Source organism: Pelophylax lessonae (genome assembly GCF_965119305.1).
Source record: "Pelophylax lessonae genome assembly, chromosome: 12".
NCBI classification, from domain to species: domain Eukaryota; kingdom Metazoa; phylum Chordata; class Amphibia; order Anura; family Ranidae; genus Pelophylax; species Pelophylax lessonae.
The window spans coordinates 209,381,370-209,403,635 of NC_138779.1; the positions used below are offsets into that span (position 1 = coordinate 209,381,370).

Here is a 22,266-nt window from a genome sequence, read left to right on the forward strand (position 1 = left end):
TCTCTCGGAAGGGGCTGGTGACTCATTTGTAGGATGCACTGAAAATTGGGAATGTGCTTAACTACTTCAATACCGGGGCACTCCCCCCCCCCCCCCCCTCCTGCCCAGGCCAATTTTCAGCTTTCAGCGCTCTCACACTTTGAATGACAATTGCGCGGTCATGCTACATTGTACTCATATGACATTTTATCATTTTTATTTTTCACACAAATAGAGCTTTCTTTTGGTGGCATTTAATCACCGTTGTGTTTTTTTATTTATAAAATAAAAAAAAAAGACAGAACATTTTGAAAAATAAAAACGTTTTTCTAATTTTCTGTCAGTAAATTTTGAAAATAATACATTTTTCTCCTTCACTGATGTGCACTGATTAGGCAGCACTGATGGGCACTGATAAGGTGGCACTTATGGGCACTGATGAGGTGGCACTGATTAGGAGGTACAAATATGCTGCACTGATGGGCACTGATAGATGCCACTGATGGGCGGCACTGATGGGCACTGACAGACAGCACTGATGGGCCCTGACAGACAGCACTGATGGGCACTGACAGGCAGCACTGATGGGCCCTGACAGACAGCACTGATGGGCATTGATAGGTGGCACTGATAGGTGGTACTGATGAGCACTGATAAGCGGCACTGATGGGCACTGAAAGGTGGCATCGATGGGCACTGATGGACACTGACAGACAGCACCGATGGGCCCTGACAGACAGCACTGATGGGCACTGACGGGCAGCACTGATGGACACTGATGGTCAGCACAAATGAGCAGGCACTGACTGGCAACACTATGGGCACTGATGGTGGAAAAGGTGGGCACTGATGGTGGGCACTGTTCTTGCCCTGATTACCTTTTCTAGGTTCCCCTTTGAGGAGGAGCCGCTGATCGGCTCTCCTCACAACACACTCTGACAGTGTGAGTCGAGGAGAGCCGATAGACGGCACTTCCTCATTTACATGTGATTGGACACAGCCGATCACATGGGTAAAGAGTCATGTCCTTGACTCTTTACCAAGATCGGGGTCGCGTCGTGTCCTAGCAACACGGTGCGGCCACGATCGGCACACTGCATGCCCCCCGCGGGTGTGCGAGGAGGCTGTTCTGGGGTGCCATCATATGACTGTGTCTCAGAATAATAGCTGCACCGTTCCGCCGCCTCTCTTCCCCAATCGTCGGGGAAAGTGTGAGAAAATACGCCTGCTTGTGTAAACAAAGCGGGCGGATCTTCTCTGTGAAAGGCAGGGAGAGATCACAGGATTCAGCATCGCTGAACCTGCAATCTCTGTCTGTGTCACAGAACCCCCCCTCCCCCACACACGTCAGTAAGCATGAGGCATACATTTAACCCCTTGATCACCAACAGTGTTAACCCCTTCTCTGCCAGTGTCATTATTACAGTAACAGTGCATATTTTTAGCACTGATTACTGTAGTAATGTCGCTGGTCCCCCCAAAAGTGTCAAAAATGTCAGTTAGGGGTCCGATCTGTCAAATCGCAGATTGCCGGCATTACTAGTAAAAAAAAAAGAAAAACAATAAAAATGAAAAATCTTTCCCGTAGTTAGTAAACGTGATAACTTTTGAGCAAACCAATCAAAATATGCTTATTGTGATTTTTTTACCAAAATTATGTAGCAGAAAATAAATTGGCCTAAAATTTTAAAAAAATTTGATTTTTTAATTTTTTTTGGGAATGTTATATATCAGAATGTGAAAAAATATTGTTTTTTTTTTTTCAAAATTGTCGCCCTATTTTTCAAAAATTAAAAATCTCACAGTTGATCAAATACCACCAAAAGAAAGCTCTATTTATGGGGAAAAAAAGGACGTATATTTTGTTTGGGTACAGCGTCGCAAGACCGGTCATTTGTCCATTAAAATAATGCAGTGCCGAATCGCAAAATATGGCCTGGTCAGGAAGGGGGTTAAAATCTTCCGGTCTTAAAGTGTATAAAAATAAGCTCATTGAGAATTTTTTTTGTCAAAGACATGTAGCTAAATACATTTGGCCTAAATATATGACAAAAATTTTATATATTGGATATTTTTTAACAGTCAATGTAGAAAATGTAAATTTTTTGCAAAATTTTCGCTTTTTTTATTAATAGAGCAAAAAATAAAAAGTGCAGAGGTGATCAAATACCACCAAAAGAAAGCTCTGTTTGTGGGAAAAATAGGATGTAAATTTCGTTTGGGTACAGCTTTGCATGACTGCGCAATTGTCAGTTAAAGTCACGCAGTGCCAAGTTGAAAAGAGTGGCCTGGTCATTGAGCAGCAAAATCCTCCAGTCTTAAAGTGGTTAAAGCCTAGTACACAGGCAACGATTATCGGCCGACCGATCATCCATCTTTTGTCCAGAGTGGTGTTTTGTTGGTTGGAATGTGCCTAGACTGCACACAAATTTTCTCGCTCGACAAAATTCTACTTCAGAAGTGATGTCATGTGTTGGTTTGCTTTCTTTGTGTTCTTTCTTCTCTGAGCATGCCCAGACTTGCTCATTATATTTTTCCCTGTCGAAATCTGTACTGACTGCACGAAAATCGGCCGTGTTTTGACGGTGGACAAAAATTTTATAGCCTGCACACCAGATTTTTTTCGGACGAAAAGTCGGAGTCGGTTGTCGGAAGCATCATACTAACAAGCCGAAAATCGGCGGATCGGTCGTCGGACGAAAATTCCCTGCCGATTTTCAACGCGTGTGTACGGGGCTTAACATTGTTCCTAGCTATCTCTGAGGACTACAGAAACATAACGTTATCTCTAATCTTGTTCTAGGGTGGCAATGCTGCTCCTCCATAGTTACAGGGCAGTGAGTGAGTACTGTCACCATAAGACATGAGATGTCCTACTGGCAGGATCACCAGGTGAAAATAAAGGAAAAAATGTCTGATAAAACTGCTGTAGCCACCAAATCTAAGAACTGGTATGCTGTAAAAATTTACGTTTTTATTTTTTGGTTTAATCTCTGTGTCTTGTTTGGTTTTTAAAGGTTTGAAAGAAAGTGCAATGGGTTGTTCTACTCAAAGTATCTGTGATATAAAGAGCTATTCCTACAAAAATGACCCTACTTCCATCAACATGGACTTTTCTTGTAACACTGAAATCGTAAAACCCAAGGACCAACCTTCAACAGGTAAGAAAAAACTATTAGGCCTCATGCACACGGCTGGTTAGAAAACACGCGCTGCAGAGCCACTTCTAACGCCAGGAAAAAGCAGCTGTAAAAACATGCATAATTGCACGTTTGGCCACGTCGCTTTTAGCAGAGTTTTTTTCTGCCTCCATTCAAAACCAATGGTTTCCAATGGGAGCGTATTGATTTGAATGGAAGGCGCATCGCAAGTTTGATCAGGATGATCCGACTTGCAGTGCGACTTGCACTGTGAGAATCTTGAGGGGGAACTCCATGCCAAAATGGGAAAAAAACTGCGGGGGGACCCACCAGGTTCCAAACCAGGCCCTTCAGGTCTGGTATGGAATTTGAGGGTAGCCCCACACCGAAAAAAATGGCATGAGGTCCCCCCCAAAATCCATACCAAACTCTTATCCGAGTATGCAGCCCGGCAGGCCAGGAAAGGGGAGGGGACGAGAAAGCGGCCCCACCCCCCCGAACCATACCAGGCCACATGCCCTCAACATGGGGGATGTGGGTGCTTTGGGGCAGGGGGGCTCTGCACCCCCCCCACCCCAAAGCACCTTGCCCCCATGTTGATGAGGACAAGGGCCTCTTCCCGACAACCCTGGCCGGTGGTTGTGGGGGTCTGCGGGCAGGGGGCTTATCGGAATCTGGAAGCCCCCTTTAACAAGGGGGCCCCCCAGATCCCGGACCCCCTCCCTATGTGCATGGGTATAGGGTACATTGTACCCCGTACCCATTCACCCTATAAAAAGGCAGTGTATTTAAATAATGACAGAAGACGTTTTGAAAAGTTTATTAAAAATCTTCATCCGGTCTTCTCCGCTCTGGTCTTCTCCTCTCCGCTCTTTTGGTCTTCTCCCCTCCCCTCTTCTGCTCTTTTGCCCTCTTCTCTTCTTCTGCCTCTGGTCTTCTTCCTCTGCTCTTCTTCTTCTTCCTCTGGTCTTCTTCCTCCGGTCCTCCTCCGACGCTGTCTCCGTCGATTATGCCGCTCTCCGGTCTATGCAGCTTATTATATAGCCATCAGGGGCGTGGCCTCCCGGTGACATCACCGGGAGGCCCCACCCCATTATGTCACATATACAGATTTCATTCAATATCAGCTCTGTGTTTTCTTATCATGCACTTTTCCTGGAAAACATATTGGGTGGTATTGTTGAATTTCTGAAAAGTCTAGTTTCTTGGATGTTGACACATTGGCTTGTTGATACCCATTCCTAAACAGTTGTCACCAGAACAGGTTTACCCATTAGAAGTTTTTCCCTTCCTGTTCCTGTGACAACTCAATTTTTTTCTTTGATTTCCCATCATTTTCTGTACATGAGACAATGGTCGCCAGGACAAATAGAAAGGGTTAATATTTCCAGATGGGATATAAGCAGCAAAAAGCCAGAAAAAAAACATACAAAAGTGCTGAATCTTTCAAATTCTATCCAAAGGTGGACGAAAATGTTTGGCTTTGCATACAGTTAAGGTTAACTCCTTGCAGTCCAAGCCTTTTTATGACATGTGTTGCTTACAAGTTAAATCAGTATTTTTTTGCTAGAAAATTACTTAGAAGCCCCAAACATTATATCTATTTCTTTTAGCAGAGACCCTAGAAAATAAAATGGCGATCATTGCATCATTTTATGTCAAATACAATTTTTTGGGGAATAAATACACTTTCATGAATTAAAAAAACAAAACAAAACAGTAAAGTTAGCCCAATTTTTGTTGTATAATATGAAAGATGATGTTATGCCGAGTAAATAGATACCATGTCATGCTTTAAAATTGCGCACACTCGTTAATGTCTGTAAAACTTTGGTACTTAAAAATCCCTATAGGCGATGCTTTAAAAAATGTTAATGGTTTCCTGTTTAGAGATACAGAGGAGGTTTTGTGCTAGAATTATTGCTCTCGCTCTAGAAATCGCGGTGATACCTCACATGTGTGGTTTGAACTAGGGATCGACTGATTATCAGCAAAGCTGATATATCGAGGGCCGATATGCACTTTCCCCGATATATCAGAATCGGCCCACAAAGGTTACCGATATTGCCGATATTTCGGGAAAGTGCTGTACCGGAGTGATGCCTGCAGCTAGAGTCACCCCCCGGTACCAGTGTCCATAGCCGTCGGTCGGCTGTCTTGTAATAACAACTGATGCGGCTGAGAAGCCGCTCGGCTGTCATTACAAGGAGTGGGAGGGGACGTCCCCCCTCCCGCCGCCTTCCGCGTCTCGCCCAGGTCTCCCGTCCGACCGGGAGACCAAGGCAACAAGCCTGCGCAACCGCAGAAGACCCGATGAAAGCCGCATTTGGCTCTGATCGGGTGTCCATGCAAAAACCCGGAAGTGATGTCATGACATCACTTCCGGGTACTGGCGCCTGATTAAAACAAATGCGAGCATTCAAAACAGCTAAACTTGGCATTTTGAATGCTTTTAAGTGCAGAGGAGGGGTTTGGGGTCTTTTAGACCCCCAGATCCCTCCACAAAAGTACCAGTGAAGTAAAAAATTTTTTTTTTTTAAATTTACGAAAATATCGGCCGATACCGATACGCGATGACCAAAATATCGGTATCGGCAATGAAAAAACGATATCGGTCTATCAATAGTTTGAACACATGCGCTTTAATTTTTTTTTCTTAATTATTTAATTTTTTTTATTTTTACACTATCCATTTAAAAATAATAATAATAATAATTAATCACTTTTATTGCTATCACAAGGAATGTAAACATCCTTTGTGACAGTAATAGGCAGTGACAGGTGCTCTTAATGGAGAGATCTGGGGGTCTAAAAGACCCCAAATCCCTCCTTTGCACTTAAAAGTATTCAAAATGCCAAGTTTGGCTGTTTTGAATGCTGTAATTTATTTTTTTTTTTTAAATCTGGTGCCTTTAACCACTTGCCGACTGCCTAACGCCGATCTACGTCGGCAGTCAGCCCCTCACAGGCAAAGTGACGTAGGGCTACGTCACTAGCTTGTGAGGGTCTAGGGAGCGAGCGCGCGCCCCCGGAGGCGCGCTCCCGCTCCCGCGTGGTCACGGACCCCCCCGCGCGTGTGACCAGCGGACCCGATGTCCGCCGGTCACTCGGTGATCGGCGGGGGAGAGGGAGAATGTCAGGCAGCTTGTGTAAACAAGCTGCCTGTCATTCTCCTCGCTGTAAAGACACTGATCAAACGGATCTAGTATGTAGATCCGTTGATCAGTGTCCTTACAGCTCAAGCCACAGCCAATCACAGTAGAAAGCACGCCCCTAGGGATACACACAGCCCCTCCCTTCCAAATAAAGTTAACCCCTTCACAACCAGTGTATTTTTACAGTAACAGTGCATATGTATAGCACTGATTACTGTAGAAATGTCACTGGTAACCCCAAAAGTGTCACAAATGTCAGTCAAGGGTCCGATCTGTCCGCCCCAATGTCGCAGTACCGCAAAAAGAATCGCAGATCGCCGCCATTACGCGTTAAAAAAAAAACAACAAAAATGACAAAAATCTTTCCCTTTGTTAGTAAACGCGATAACTTTTGCGCAAACCAATCAAAATACGCTTTTTGCGATTTTTTTTACCAAACATATGTAGCATAAAACAAATTGGCCGAAAATTTCAAAAAATTTTGATTTTTACTTTTTTTTGGGGGGGAATTTCATATAAAAAAATGTGAAAAATATTGTTATTTTTGCAAAATTGACGCTCTTTTTTTGTTTATAGCGCGTGATCAAAAAATCGCACAGGTGATCAAATACCACCAAAAGAAAGCTCTGTTTGTGGGAAAAAAAGGACGTCAAATTCGTTTAGGTACAGCGTCGCACGACCGCGCAATTGTCCGTTAAAGTCACGCAGTGCCGAATCGCAAAATACCCCCTGGTCAGGAAGGGGGTAAAATCTTCCGGGGCTTAAGTGGTTAAGGCTCCAGTATCCAGGAGTGATGTCATGTCATTGCTTCCAAGTTTTTACATTGGAGACCCAATCAGAGCCAAATTTTGTTTGGGTCTTTGGCTAGCTGGTGAATGTGCCGGCTGGTTGCTCGGGTCTCAAGGTGGGATGGGAGACCCAGCCCTTTTGTTATATAACAAAAGGAGTCAAATATCGCTTAAGTGGTCCCAAGGAGTGTCCTCCGGCCGTTCTTCTGTGTCTTTTCCTTGTGGTGGTGTCCCTGATAATTCCAGTGGCCGGGTTTATTAGCGGAGAAAGAAGAGAGAAAAGTAAGCTCCTCATAGCATAAAAATGTATTATATTTATTAGAAAAACCTCCATAGTAGGTTGGCATACTGTACATAAAAAGTTCCAAACATAGGCAACTGCTCTATGATGTAAAAGCAGGGAACTGCTGGGTATCGGCCCTTTCCACCTGCACTTCCTTCTATCTGTTTGGTATATTTATTTATTCCCATGTTGGAGAGATTTCCCATTACTTATAAAACTACAAAATTAAAAAATAATAAATATATGTTATTTCACTTAAATTAAAAAATTCCTATACTTTTTTGATATAGAAATAAAAACATAAAAGCTAATAAATATAGTATAATGGATAAACAGTGTTTAACATGCTCCCCCAAGGGTCAAAACTTTGGGGACGCATGGTAAACACTGTTAATCTATTATAATATGTTTATTAGTTTTTATATTTTTATGTTTCTTTCTATATATAAAGAAAAAATAAGTATTGTAATTTTAAAATTATTTGAAAAAAATATTATTTATTATTTTTTTAATTTTGTAGTTATGTGTGGTGTCACAGTTTTTTTTGGGAGTAAAAAGTTCTATCCTTCTCTCTATTTGGTATATTTATTTTTTTCCCCATGTTGGAGAGATTTCCCTTTACTTATAACTACAAAATTAAAAAATAATAAATATATGTTGTTTCACATAGATTAAAAAATTCCTATACTTTTTTTGATATAGAAATAAAAAAACATAAAAGCTAATAAACCTATTATAATGGATAAACAGTATTTAACATGCTCCCTCAAGGGTCAAAACTTTGGGGACGCATGGTAAACACTGTTAATCTATTATAATATGTTTATTAGTTTTTATATTTGTATGTTTCTTTCTATATATAAAGAAAAAATAAGTATTGGAATTTTAAAATTATTTAAAAAAAATATTATTTTTTTTAATTTTGTAGTTATGTGTGGTGTCACAGTGTTTTGGGCGTAAAAAGTTCTATCCTGCTCTCTTTTTGGTATATTTATTTTTTTTCCCATGTTGGAGAGATTTCCAATTACTTGTTGTCTTGACATTTTTTTTTTTTTTTCTGAATACATTTTTTGCCTTTAATAATTATTTTATATTGCAGGCTCTTCTCTTATGTGTGTATTCTGTAGAGCTGATTCTTTAGAATGTGAAGGTGTACTAGAATTCTGCCCTACAAATCATGTCTGTGCATCCTCATACAGAATAACCACCTCTGGTAAGTCAAAATAACCTTTTCCTCTTCGCTCTCTTGAACCACTTCATTATGGTAAACCCATCACAAACCCAGGAGTTGGAAACTGAGTGTAGCACTATAAGGTCTAAAGGTGGAATAGATAACCACAAACTGCGCAAATTGGATGAATATTAATGTGCTCTAAACTACAAATACAGCTGCTGGTTATAAAGACAAAAAGTCCAGAAATATACAATTCCAAAGAACCAATTGCCAACTGGTCCAATCGCTCCCCTGGCAAACCGCGCTATAATTTAAAGTGAATAAGTTCCAATAAATAAATATAATACATATAATAATATATAATAAACTAACAATTGGTGTTAATAAATTCATAGGCTCGTAAAGGATTCATAAAAAAATTGTGCATACTAACGTGAGTTGCATAAATTGATCAAACCATGATATTTGAGTAATATAATGCATAAATAATTAAATAATGTATAAATTATATAAAATATAAAATATATAGTGCTTAAAAATACAATATGGTGTGTTGAATAAATAAATAAATAAATAGTGTCCTTGGATCACCACAGTTCCACATTTGTGCAAAGTGGAAGAATATACATGCACTCTATAGTCCAGGGGTCTTTAAACTATGGCCCTCCAGTTGTTCAGGAACTACAATTCCCATCATGCCTAGTCATATCTGTGAATGTCAGAGTTTTACAATGCCTCCATGGGATGTGTAGTTCCGCAACATCTGGTGGGCCGTAGTTTGAGGTTCCCTGCTATAGTCCTTATTGTGCTTGTGATTCACACGTGAAGTTTGTGGATCGATCTTCAGAGGGACTCCCACAAAGATTGATGTGATCAAATCCACCACAAGTAGCAATGCTCACTTACCAGAGGTTCTGTAAGTATATAACTCACAAATTACCATGTGTCTCCGTTATAAATGTAAAGCCACATCAGAAGTGATTTCCACACACACAGTACTAGGGAGGAGGATGTATTAGATCTCCATCACATTGCCTCAAGGATTCACATCCAGGAAAAATAAAAGAGAAAGGCTTCCATGGTGTAATAACGTTTAATTTCATTAATAATAAAGGATTAAAAAGACTTGCAATCATAAAAACGATTCAAGCTCTTCAGGATACGTGGGGACGCTGATTTCTCTGCTTCGGTCCGGATGGGATGGGAATCCCTCTCAAGTGTGGCTGCAAGGCCAATTCTCTTTCCCCATTTCTATAGCACTGGATGCAAGGCAGGGCTGCCCCTTGCCCCCTTTAATTTTTGCAATCATTATCAAGACCCTGGCAGTTGCCATCCGGACCATCCCAGACATCAGGGGGTGCTTTGCGAGGAGCAGGAACATAAATGTGTGCTGTTTGCAGGTGATTTGTTGTTCCTGAACTCTCCCATGATTGCTCCAAGTCTTTGGTAGGGTATCAGGCTTGGAAGTCAATTTGGCAAAGTCTGTGGCACATGTTTTTTTATGTCCCCGAGGATATGGTTGTCTGCCTTAAGGACCACTTCCCTTTCAATTGGAATCCTACTCATATTCCATATTTAGGGGTACAGTTGATGGCTTCTATAGGCTCTTCATATAAATGTAATGATCCTTCCTGTCTCATAAATTGGAGGCAGACCTCTAATGGTGGTCCCTACATAACTTATCCTGGCTGGGTAGAATTCATACAGTTAAAATTACATTATTGCCAAGAATCTTTTTTTTTAGGCCCCTGTCAATACCTGTGCCCTGTTCAGTGCTTGATCGTTTTCAGGCAAAGTTTGTACGGTATATATGGGTCAATAACAGTGGCGGCTGGTGCTCAAAATTTTTTTTGGGGGGGGGGGCGCAAACAGAAAAATCTAATAGGCATTGCTTTGTGGCAAAAAATTGCATGACTTTGAGGTCACAAAAGTGTGAAAGGGGCATTCAGTAATCAAAGTATAGTGTGACCCCATTCAATGCAGAGTTAGCACAGCGTGCCCCCATTCAATGCAGAGTTAGCACAGCGTGCCCCCTTTCAGTGCAGAGTTAGCACAGCGTGCCCCCTTTCAATGCAGAGTTAGCACAGCGTGCCCCCTTTCAATGCAGAGTTAGCACAGCATGCCCCCTTTCAATGCAGAGTTAGCACAGCGTGCCCCCATTCAATACAGAGTTAGCACAGCATGCAGAGAGACCAGTCAGTGCACTTACCTGATGCAGCGGTGGCTTCTCCTCAGTCCTCCGCGTCTCCCGAGTCCTCCTCCTCCTCCTTGGCCAAATGCAAAGGTTCGCCTTTCGGCCAATCAGGAAACGGGTCTCGGACCCACTTCCTGATTGGCCTGGGGGGCGCACTGCTCTGCGCCACGGGTCCACCCTTTTCTGCAGCCTATTAGAGCCTTTGCCTCTAATCACGTGCTTCAGACGAAAAAATAACCCCATTGAACTCCATGCGTCCGGCGCCCTGCATGCAGATTAGGCCCCAATGCAACGGCCGCCACTGGTCAATAGAGGAAATTGATTCTCGAGGAAATTTCTATTTTACTCTAAGACTCAGGGAGGGTTAGGGTTGCTTGACTTATTTTGGTACTGCCAGGTGGCTTACCTCACACAACTCTCAGTAGTATATTCTCTATAGGCTAAACCAGACTGGGTACATATGGAAGGAAGGAATGGCGACTCCAGGCTTTAAGTTGGATTTTCTTTTGTGGAGCCCTACTAGACTCCGGCCTCCCATCCTGGCTCCTTCTCCTTCCCATTCAGTGGCACTGTGGGATAAGCTCTGCACTAACAGTGACTTGGTCTCTCCTTTCTTCCCATTAACTAATTTGTTTAATAACCTGAATTAACCTCCACGGCAGAACATTAGGGCTTTTAAGTGGTGGTTAGACAAGGGACTATACAGAATTGAGAAATTTATTACCCGCAGGGTACCATCATTGTATGGAGGTTATATGAATAAAGCCGGCACATGAAAAGTCTTCTTCCAAGTAAAATTCTTTATTCCAATATGGATAGCGGTGACAACATGACAAGTGCTGACGCGTTTCAGCTTTACGCCTTCCTCATAGCATAGCATTGTATGGAGGTTCTTGAAATGCCTCAGTCAGAGCGTTTCTTTTTTTTTTTTCAAATTTCACACTTTTTACAATCTCTCCGGCCGGATAAGCCGGACCACTATCAAGTGACTCCATATGATGAATGGTGAACGCAGGATGCAGATCAGCGTGGGGGTATCTCCCTGTTTTATGGGCTACTACTGGGCTCTCTGTCTAGCCTCTCTTACATTGTGGACTGGGATACTGATCTGGGTAAGGAAAGGGACACAGAGTTATGGCGTAATTATTTCCTAAAGTCATATAAGGGTATCTTGAATTTTGACTTGATATAGGCAAATTTAAAGGTGCTCATCTGTTGGTACTTAGTGCCAACTCGGCTGGCCAAAATGTATCCCTCTGTGTCTGAAATGTTATGGTCAAAGGTATGGATCTTGTGTCCCTACAAAGCAGGGAATAAAATCCATTACTTCCACTAGTAAAAACACCTAACACAGTACACAAAAACACTGGCTAGGCACACCGTTAACCCTTTGATTGCCCTAGGCGAGTGTCATTAGTACACTGTATTAGTGTCATTGGTTCCCACAAAGTGTCAAAAGTGTCAATTAGTGTCTGTCACAGTCCCACTATAAGTCACTGATTGCCACCATTACTAGTATAAAAATAAATAGACATTGCATCTGCTGTTATGTTTTCTCATTATTCTTCAATATAATTTTTGGAAAAAAATAAATAAATAAATAAATACAACTTCCAGTATATACTTAGATTGTAGACGCTATAACTTTTGTGCAAACTAATTAATCAATGTGTGTTCTGTTACTTATTTTTGTTAAAAAAAAATCCTATTAAGTAACAGAACACACATTGGCCTAAATTTATGAAGAAATTGTATTTATTTCATTTATTATTGGATATGTTTCAAAGCAGAAAGTAAAAAAAATATAGTTTTTTTTTTTTCTTAAAAAGTATCAGTCTTTTTTCGTTGATATTGTAAAAAAATAAAAAAAAAATACTCAATTTGTGAGGAAAAAAAGGATATCAAATTTTATTCAGGTACAGTGTTGCATGACCGCGCAATTGTTAGTTAAAGTAACACAGTGCCAAATCGCTAAAAAAATGGCCTGGTCATGAAGGGGGCTAAATCTTCCAGAGGTCGAGTGGTTAAAGAAAACCAACTATAAGACTTTGAATACTTTTGCTTAGGTCCCCCTGGAATGTACAGTATGTAGGTGACCTCAGTTGGGATTTAATATAATTTTTTTTTAATACAGATGATGTCTTTTTTTCTGGTTTAGGAAACTTTTTATTAGTTTTCCTTTGCAATCCCTGAAGGCTCGGCCTTGAATATTTAGTGTAGTAGTGTTGAGGTAGCATGGACTAAGAGTAATCTGTAATACAAATCCTAAGTGGTGCACACAACTAGCAGCACTAAATTTTTTTTGGTTCCTTTGAGCACCTTTATTTTTTATTTTCAGCTGGAAACAAAACCTATTCCATTGCCCGATCATGTGTTACGGAGGACAAATGTAATATTTTTGGAACCATGAGTGTAACCGGCAAAAGAATTGCCACAGGAACAAGTTGCTGCAAAGAAGACGCCTGTATACCTCCAATAGCACCATGTAAGGAAATCTCCACCTTCTGTTTTCTTTATATATATATACATATATATATATATATATATATATATATATATATATATATATATATATATATATAGTTATAGTTATGTGTGTATTTTTTTCCCTTTTTTTTATTACCTCCTGCCTTCAAGCATAAATGCATAAATTAAAGGAGAGCTGTGCTTTTCAGTACAGCTATCCTGGTGGGGCCTAGGGAGGAGGTTGGGTTTACATCTAATTGTCAGAAATAGGGAAAGACCCATATTACTATTCAAGCCTTTGTATTTGGTCAGCCAAGTCACAGGAGCCAAAACTATGAATTGCATAACCAAGCCCCCTTTCTATCAAAGGTTGGACTCACAGCAGCCATATGCACATTGTGTGTTGGAACTTTTAGAGACAGATACTTTTATTAAATTTGTATTTATTTTTACAATTTTGGATTAGTTCCACAATTGGCCAGGATTGAATAACATGATTTGCCATTTGTAGGGCTAACAAGCAAGCTATTTTCAAACTATTGGTATGGCAAACTGGGCACTGCCATAGGGGGCGAGAAGAGGAGAGGAGAGGAAAGGAGAGGAGAGGAGAGGTGAGGTGAGGTGAGGTGAGGTGAGGTGAGGAGAGGAGAGGAGAGGAGAGGAGAGGAGAGGAGAGGAAAGGAAAGGATAAGGCGATTTGCCATTTGTAGGGCTAATAAGCAAGCTATTGTCAAACTATTGGTATGGGAAACTGGGCACTGCCATAGGGGGCATGTACCATCCCCAAAATTGAAAGAGGAGAGGAGTGGAGAGGAGAGATGAGAAGAGAGGTTTGTTTGAACAGGGATAGACCCCATTGAAGATAATGCCCAGTGGGCCACAAGAGCCCCCCTCCCCAAACCATCTTTACTCACCTTACCAGTGCTCCCTTGCTGCTCCTGTGAACCACATCCTTGCTATAGACAATTGAATAACGTGATTTGCCATTTTTTGGGCTAATGCACAAGCTGTTGTTAAGTTTTTGGTATAGGAAACTGGCCACTGCATAGAGGGCATGTACCAAAGCAAAAATTGAAGGAGGAGAGGAGAGGGGAAGTGGAGAGGAGAGGAACAGGGACAGACACCACTGAAGATGAATGCTCAGTGGGCCACAGGGCCCCCCTCCCCAAACCAACTTTACTCTCCTTACCAGTGCTCCCTTGCTGCTCCTGTGAACCATGGCCCTGCTATAGACAATTGAATAACATGATTTGCCATTTGTAGGGCTAATACGCAAGCTATTGTCAAACTATCAGTATAGGAAACTGGGAACTGCCATTGGGGGCAAGTACCAAAGCCAAAATTAAAGGAGAGGAGATAAGAAGGGAAGGGAAAGAGAAATAGAAAGAGGAAGGAAAGGCTCCCGTCCCCAAACCGCTGTTACTCACCTTACCAGTGCTTCCTTGCTGCTCCTGGGACCCATGGCCTTGCTATAGACAATGAAAATTAGCTTCAAAACAAGACCTCACTGATCTTTGTAGTGACAGCCACTATGGACAAATTCATCTTCAAATTTACACTACAAGCAGAGATAATATTCAAATCAGGTCTCAGCACTCTTCTCTCTCTACTCTTCCTTTGTACCTGCTCTAAGTTCACATTAAAAGTTAGAAGGGCAGCATATCTCCATTATGTACACAGATAGCAGTAAAATCCATTGCTAGTTCCTTTCAAAACTAAAAACAAGAAAAAAGATTTAGGCCAGAGCTCCTCCCTAAATAAACTTCTCTAACATTGTAATACTTATATTATTGTGCAGGGAAAACTAAATTAGAGAAATCCAATGGAGTGAAATGCAAAGCGTGTCTATCATCTGATTCTGACTCCTGTGAGAGCAATGACACCCTGGGGTGCCGGGGAGATGAGAAGCAATGTGTGAACTATGCACTGATCATGACCTCAGGTAAGTTTACTTTTTTGACTTCATCAAATATACACAATCACATGTATATTTTGGCACAGCACACAGACAGAGCCCACATTCAGTCACAGCACACGGATCCCACAGTCTCAGCACTAGACCTTACCATGTCACAGAATTCGTAGCAAATTGACATTCATGGTAGTTACGGCACAGGCAGATGGCCAGGGGCAGACTGGCAACTTTCAGCCCAGGGGGCAGGCAAGTACAAACCAGAGGCCCCTAGTGCAGCGACTCAGCCCACCTCCCACACTCCCTCTTTCTGTCCTCCTTATGACCCCCATTCCAGGCTAAAGCCCTGCTCTAGGTACTCTCTACTCCCTGGCTGAATCCTGGTTCCCAACCTGGCCAGCAGGGGGCTGTTGGGGGGAGCTGGGACAAGGGAGCAGGGTCTCAAGTAGGGCATGGAACCAGCCTCTGCTTAGACACAGTTTACACGATCCATGCTGGGGGGGGGGGGGGAGTCCTGCGCTCTGTCCTTGTCTTCATCCCCCACTCAGTAGGTCAGTGGTGGGGACTTCTTTACTTCTCTTCACCAGGAATCCTTTAGGCATATCTGTGGCAGAAGCAGTGCAGCCTTTTCATGGGGCATCAGAGCGGCCCAGGGGGCAATTGCCCCTCTGCCCCCTAGCTCAGTCCTCCTCTGCAGACAGCACACTCAAATATACACGATCACAGGTGCATTTCGGCACAGCACATAGACCACACAATATCAACACTAGAATTCACAAGGTCAGAGAATTCTTAGAACATTAAGGAATTCATGCACACTGGAAATTTTTGCAGCTGCTTCTAGGGGCGTCACACATTTTTTTCCCCCTGCCTCTAAACCCCCCTGCATGTTAATCTGTGTCCATAGGTTTTTAACGGCACTTAGCAGCAGGAGCTTTTAGAGCAAAAAATTAAACAATAATTGCGCTAGGTGTCACAAATAAAAACAGAAAATATATAAAAAATGAAAATAGAAAATACATAAAAAATGAAAAATGAAAGTAGAAAATACAGAAAAGATTAAAAAATGTAAATAGAAAACACATAAAAAATAAAAAAATGAAAGTAGAAAATACATAAAAAAAAAATGAAAATAGAAAATACATAAAAAATTAAAAATGAAAATAGAATATACATAAACTTCAGCTACACTCAACAAATATCCACATAGAAATAGAAGTAAATAGTAAACACAAATGTTTTGCGCTACCAAACAATTAAAGTGCAAATGCATAAATAAATATATGAAAATGTATGCATTTAAGTGCTCAAAATACAAATCAATAAAGATTTCATATATGTGCTCAAAGAATCAAATCAAATAAGTCCCACGTGATCAAAAAAGTGCAGAGTCCAGAGAAAAATGCATGTGCCGATAAATTCTAATAATCCGGCAAAGTAAGTGACACTCTTCCCCCAGGTGTGTACCACCAGTCACAAGCTGCTTACCAGTTTTTAAGACCTCAAAAGAAGGAAGTCTGGCTGTGCTTTGGGAAAGAACCCACAAGAATGGATGGATGATGGCCCCCGCTTTCGGATGGAACTCATCTCGCAGGCCCCAGCAATCCACAACATGGTATATGAACCTCAGTAATGGGCAAGAGGAAGATGGTATCTCAGGGAGGTTGATTTACTAAAGGCAAATATATTGTGCGCTAAAATTGCACTTGGAAGTGCAGTTGCTCTAGATCTGAGGGGAAGGTCTGAAATGAGGGGAAGCTCTGCTGATTTCTATCATCCAATCATGTAAAAGCAAAAATGCTGTTATTTTTATTTTCCTTGCATGTTCCCCTTGTGGGTGTACTTACAGTCCACAAACCATTTACCTTTAGTAAATCAACCCCATAGCATAGTAGTTAATACATCAAGCTTTTAATAAAGTTAAAATTACTTTCAAACATGGGCAGATAAATCGCTAGTAGTTCTGGATCTATGCCTTGGCAGGTGTGATGACGTCACCGATGTAACTCTTCTGACGAGTTTCGTCCTATAGGACGTCTTTACTGGGGCAAAGGTCTTAAGAACTGGTAAGCAGCTTGTGAATGGTGGAGCACACCTAGGTGAAGAGTGTCACGTACTTTGCTTGATTATTAAAATTTATCAGCACATTCATTTTTCTATGAAATTTGCACTTTATTTTTGATCATGTGGGACTTATTTGAATTGATTCTCTGAGCACTTTTATGACTTCTTTTATTGATTTGTATTTTGAGCATTTATATTTAATATTACACTATGTATATGTGTATATATATATATATATATATATATATATATATGTGTGTGTGTGTGTGTGTGTGTGTATATATATATATATATATATATATATATATATATACACATACCTATATTACACAATATAAATTGTGTAATATAATTGTACTATACATATATTATATTATATACTATATTATATATTATATTATACAATTTATTGATTTGTATTTTGAGCATTTATATTTAATATTACACTATGTATATGTGTATATATATATATATATATACATACCTATATTACCAGAGATGTATAGTAACGAAGTAGAACTACTTAAGTACTGTACTTAAGTACCGAAATGCGGTATCTGTACTTTCCTAGAGTAGAATTTTTTTCTCCTACTTCTACTTTTACTTCACTACATTTTTTCGATGATTTCGATACTTCTACTCCGATATTTTTTTTTGTGCTACATAGTTACTCGTTACAATTATAAAAATTACCACTGCCAGAACAGTAGATGGCAGGTTGCATAAAGCTCAAAAAATGTGTATAATGTAATTTGTAAATCAGCGCATACGAAAATAAAGGCTGTGTATAATAAAAGCTTCTATACCAAATCTTTCCAATAAAAAGAAAATATGAAACAAACAAATAAATGGTGCTACATCACTTAAAGTGCATCAAGAAACTACTAACAAACACAGGTTAATCATTTAAATAAATCATTTGAAATAATAAAAAACAATATGATGTTCAAACTTTTGACTTCTTTCTTTAATAACTACATAACACAGTACTTGTACTTTTACTTTCAGTACTTGGAGTAGAAATTTTTTTTCAAAACTACTGGTACTTTTTACTTTTAGTACTTAAGTAGCAAATTTTTTGAAAAAACTACTTGCAGTACTTAAGTAAAAAAAATGTTGAATACTTTAGTACTTCTACTTAAGTAACTTTTTCTGCGAGCACTTCCACTTCTACTTAAGTCACTTTTTGATCGAGCACTTGTACTTTTACTCAAGTAGAAATTTCGAGTACTTTATACAAGTCTGTATATTACACAATATAAATTGTGTAATAAGATTGTACTATACATATATTACACAATATAAATACATTGTTTATTTTGCAATCTCCACTTTATGCAATTTCATATATTTATTTATGCATATGCACTTTGATTGTTGGATAGCTCAACACATTTAGGTTTACTAGGGGCATTTAAAAAAAGAAGAAAAAAAAACACCAGGAGCAGGAGAGTTTTGGCAGAAAAAACGCTTGATGCTGCTAAACGAGTCTAAACATGCCTAAGCACGAGGCATGTTTAGCGCTTGAGAGTTAATTAATTTAAATGGTCAGAATAAATGATTATTGTGGGCAATGAATTGCAATTCTGGGCAATTAAATGAGCTATTGAGGCCTGTAAACATGTCTAAAAGTTTGTAAAAGCTTTAGACACTTTAACAAGCATTTGGCTTTTTTTTTTATTTTTTTCTGCCAAAACGCTGCTGCCAGGAGGTAAGGCTTCTAGAAGAGTTTGTAAAATGTCCTGTGTGCATAAGGCATTAGGCCTGTCATTTCAGATTACTGAAATCCATTGATTTGACATTATTTAGCATTGCGATTTAGAGAATGATAGTTAGAATCGTGGAATTTGTGAATACTGAGTTGATTTATAGCACATTCGGTCTTGTTAAAGGTGACTCATCGCTACTAGCTCTATATTAAAGATCATTATTGTAAGTTTGGAGGTATAACTGTGTAAAATTTGTCTGTTTCTACAGAATATGACTCAGCGGCTTTTTCGTTCCGCGGCTGTGGCACTAAGGCACTGTGCGATGCCCAAAATTATTTCATGACCATTAACAATGTAGAATATGAACATCGCTTTACCTGTGCATAAGGAGCAATGAATCCCAGCAGTGGAGGACACAGCATTCACAGCCCCACCAATGGGGTTGGCAGAATTTCTCTTCTTCTTATTGCAGCCACCGCCATCCGAAACAATCACCATAAAGTCTAAATATATATACATTTTTACTGCTCTGTAATCATTAATAAATTATTAAAGTGAATGTAAAGCTTTTTTTTTTTCAAAAAAACAAACAAACATGTTATACTTACCTGTTCTGTGCAATGGTTTTGCACAGGGCAGCAGCATTTCCCCATCTTCTTGGTGCTCCTGGCTCCTCCCCCCAACTCCCATATGCTCCCATTAGAAAGCTGCTATGGGGAAACTCTACTGGCTCACTTCCTAGCTGTCCTGTCTGTGTTTATTGACACAGACAGTGTAGCTCAGCCCCCCCCCCCCCCACTTCCTTGTCACATATATTGATTGACAGCAGCAGGAGCTCCCACTGCTATCAGTCTGTCCAGTGGGGAGGGAGAGAGTGGAGAGAGCCGCTTCTCCCATGCATAGCACTGGATTGAATTCAGGTAAATATAAGGGGGGTGAGTGTGGGATTCTTTGACACAGAAGGTTTTTTTACCTTTATACATAGAATGCATTAAAGGAGTTGTAAGGGCAGAAGGTTTTTTATCTTAATGCAGAAACATAAAAAAAAAAAAGCTTCTGGGTGTAGCAGCCTCCCCAGCACCCCCTAATACTTACCTGAGCCCCATCTGCATCCAGCGATATCCACAAGTCCCTCAGCTTTTTCCTCATGATTGGCTGAGACACTGGCGCTGCACCATTGGCTCCAGTGGCTGTCATTCAAAATCAGTCAGCCAATCAGGAGAGAGCGGGGCAGGGCCGAATGGCAGCTCCATGTCTGAATGGATACACAGAGCTGCAGCTCGGCTCGGGTGCTCCCATAGCAAGCTGCTTATTGTGGGGGCACTTGATAGGAGGGAGGGGCTAGGAACAGCAACGAGGGACCCTAGAAGAGGAGGATCCGGGCTGCTCTGTGCAAAACCAACTGCACAGAGGAGGTTAAGATAACATGATTGTTATAAAAAAAAACGAGACTTTACAATCACTGTAAGATAAAAAAAAAAAACTTTAGGCTTTAAAAGCACTTGAAACTTATTTTTTAATGCAAGCAGTGCAAATACTGTACTTGGATTTGGTTAGTTATCTGTGCCTTGCTATGTTCAGACTTGTAGAGGGAGAAGCAGCACGATGAGATGTAGTACAGCACAAAGCATGCTGATGGCAGTAGAGAGCAGAGTTACAAGAAAGGAGGTCATCAATGTGCTGCTTCTCATTTCACTGTCCAGTCACAGGCTGGGGGCATTTAGGGGTTCCGTATGTGAAAGTGGAAATGCAGCAAAGTCAAAATAAGGTCTCCTGCCCTGCCAGACAGGGTTGTATTATGTGGCAATACTGGGTAAATCTGGAAAACGGATGGTAAAGAAAACAACCTTTGCCATGTAAAGCAGCTCTCATATATGTATTTGATTTGTGTATTTAGCATTTGTGCCTGGAGTTCAGTTTTAATAAAAATCATTAAGAATCTTGAAATTTCTGAAAGGACAATCCTTGTGTATAAAGATATCACTTCATTATTACCTTTTGATATGTTTCAAGTGTTACTACATGTATTTCCATGAACAATACCTACTGTACTTATTACAATGCTCACACTGTAATGTTTTGCTATTGTTGTACCATGTTTCTTCAATAAACTTTTTGGAAAAAAAAAAAAAAAGTCAATGTACACCATTAACGTTGTAATAAAACCTTCTAGGCTCTAATGCAAACATATTTTCCCTTCTTCTTATGATGACCCTAAACTAATTATTATTATTATTATTATTATTATACAGGATTTATATAGTGCCAACAGTTTGTGCAGCGTTTTACAATATGAGGGAAGACAATACAGTTACAATACAATTCAATACAGGAGGACCCTGCTTGTTAGAGCTTACAATCTAGAAGGGAGGGTCAAGTGTAGCAAAAGGCAATAACCGTGGAGGATGAGCTGATGGAGAAAATGGAAGTATAGTTGTTAGGTGTGGGTAGGATAAGCTTCTCTGAAGAGGAGGGTTTTCAGGGATCGTCTAAAAGCTAATAGAGTAGGAGATAATCTGACAGATTGGGGTAAGGAGTTCCAAAGGATTGGAGAGGCTCTTGAAAAGTCCAGGAGGCGAGTATGGGAGGAGGTGTCGAGAGAGCTAGAGAGCAGGAGGTTTTGAGAGGAACGAAGAGAGCGATTAGGTTGGTATTTTGAGACTAGGCTAGTGATGTAGCTGGGGGGTAAACTGTGGATGGCTTTGTAAGATGTTGTTAGCATTTTGAATTTAATTTGTTGGTTGAGCAGAAGCCAGTGGAGGGCTTGACAGAGAGGAGTAGTGGACACTGAGTGATTGGTAAGGTGGATGAGTCTGGCAGCGTTCATGATGGATTGAAGGGGGGATAGCCTATGTAGAGGTAAGCCAAGCAGTAGTTGAGGCGTGAGATGACCAGGGAGTGAACTAGGAGCTTTGTTGGGTCATTGGTTAGAAAGGGGCGTATTTTGGAGATGTTGCGGAGGTTGAGGCATCAAGATTTGGACAGTGATTGGATGTGAGGCTTGAAGGAGAGTTCAGAGTCCAGGACAAAACCTAGGACCTTGGCCTGCGGGGATGGGCTGGTAATTGTGCCATCGATATTGACAGAGAGATCGGGGGAAGGGGCACGTGGTGGAGGAAAAATTATAAGTTTGGTTTTGGATAGATTGAGTTTGAGGAAGTGGTGTGACATCCAGACTGATATATCTGATAGTAAATTAGTGTTACGTGAGGAGACTGAGGGAGTGAGCTGAGGGGTGGATAAATAGATTTGGGTATCGTCAGCGTAGAGATGGTATTGGAAGCCGTGGGAGGCTGACCCAGAGAGGAGGAGGTGTAGATTGAAAATAGGAAAGGTCCAAGAACAGAACCTTGGGGGACCCAAACAGAGAAAGGAAGAGGCGAGGAGGAAGTAGAATTGTAA

At 40.6% G+C, this 22,266-nt stretch overlaps 1 protein-coding gene across 1 annotated transcript in view; it reads left to right on the forward strand.

Moving 5' to 3' along the window:
* The window catches only part of LOC309569017 (uncharacterized protein), a 44,343-nt gene extending 24,977 nt beyond the window's left edge, over positions 1–19,366 (forward strand). Inside the window, exons 9-13 of the mRNA XM_082274778.1 lie at positions 2,997–3,140; positions 8,445–8,558; positions 13,052–13,198; positions 14,978–15,121; positions 19,133–19,366. Coding sequence (XP_082130904.1) covers positions 2,997–3,140; positions 8,445–8,558; positions 13,052–13,198; positions 14,978–15,121; positions 19,133–19,251 — 668 coding nt within the window. The 3' untranslated portion in view covers positions 19,252–19,366. The remainder of the gene's footprint in view (positions 1–2,996; positions 3,141–8,444; positions 8,559–13,051; positions 13,199–14,977; positions 15,122–19,132) is intronic.
* Positions 19,367–22,266: the final 2,900 nt, after the last annotated feature.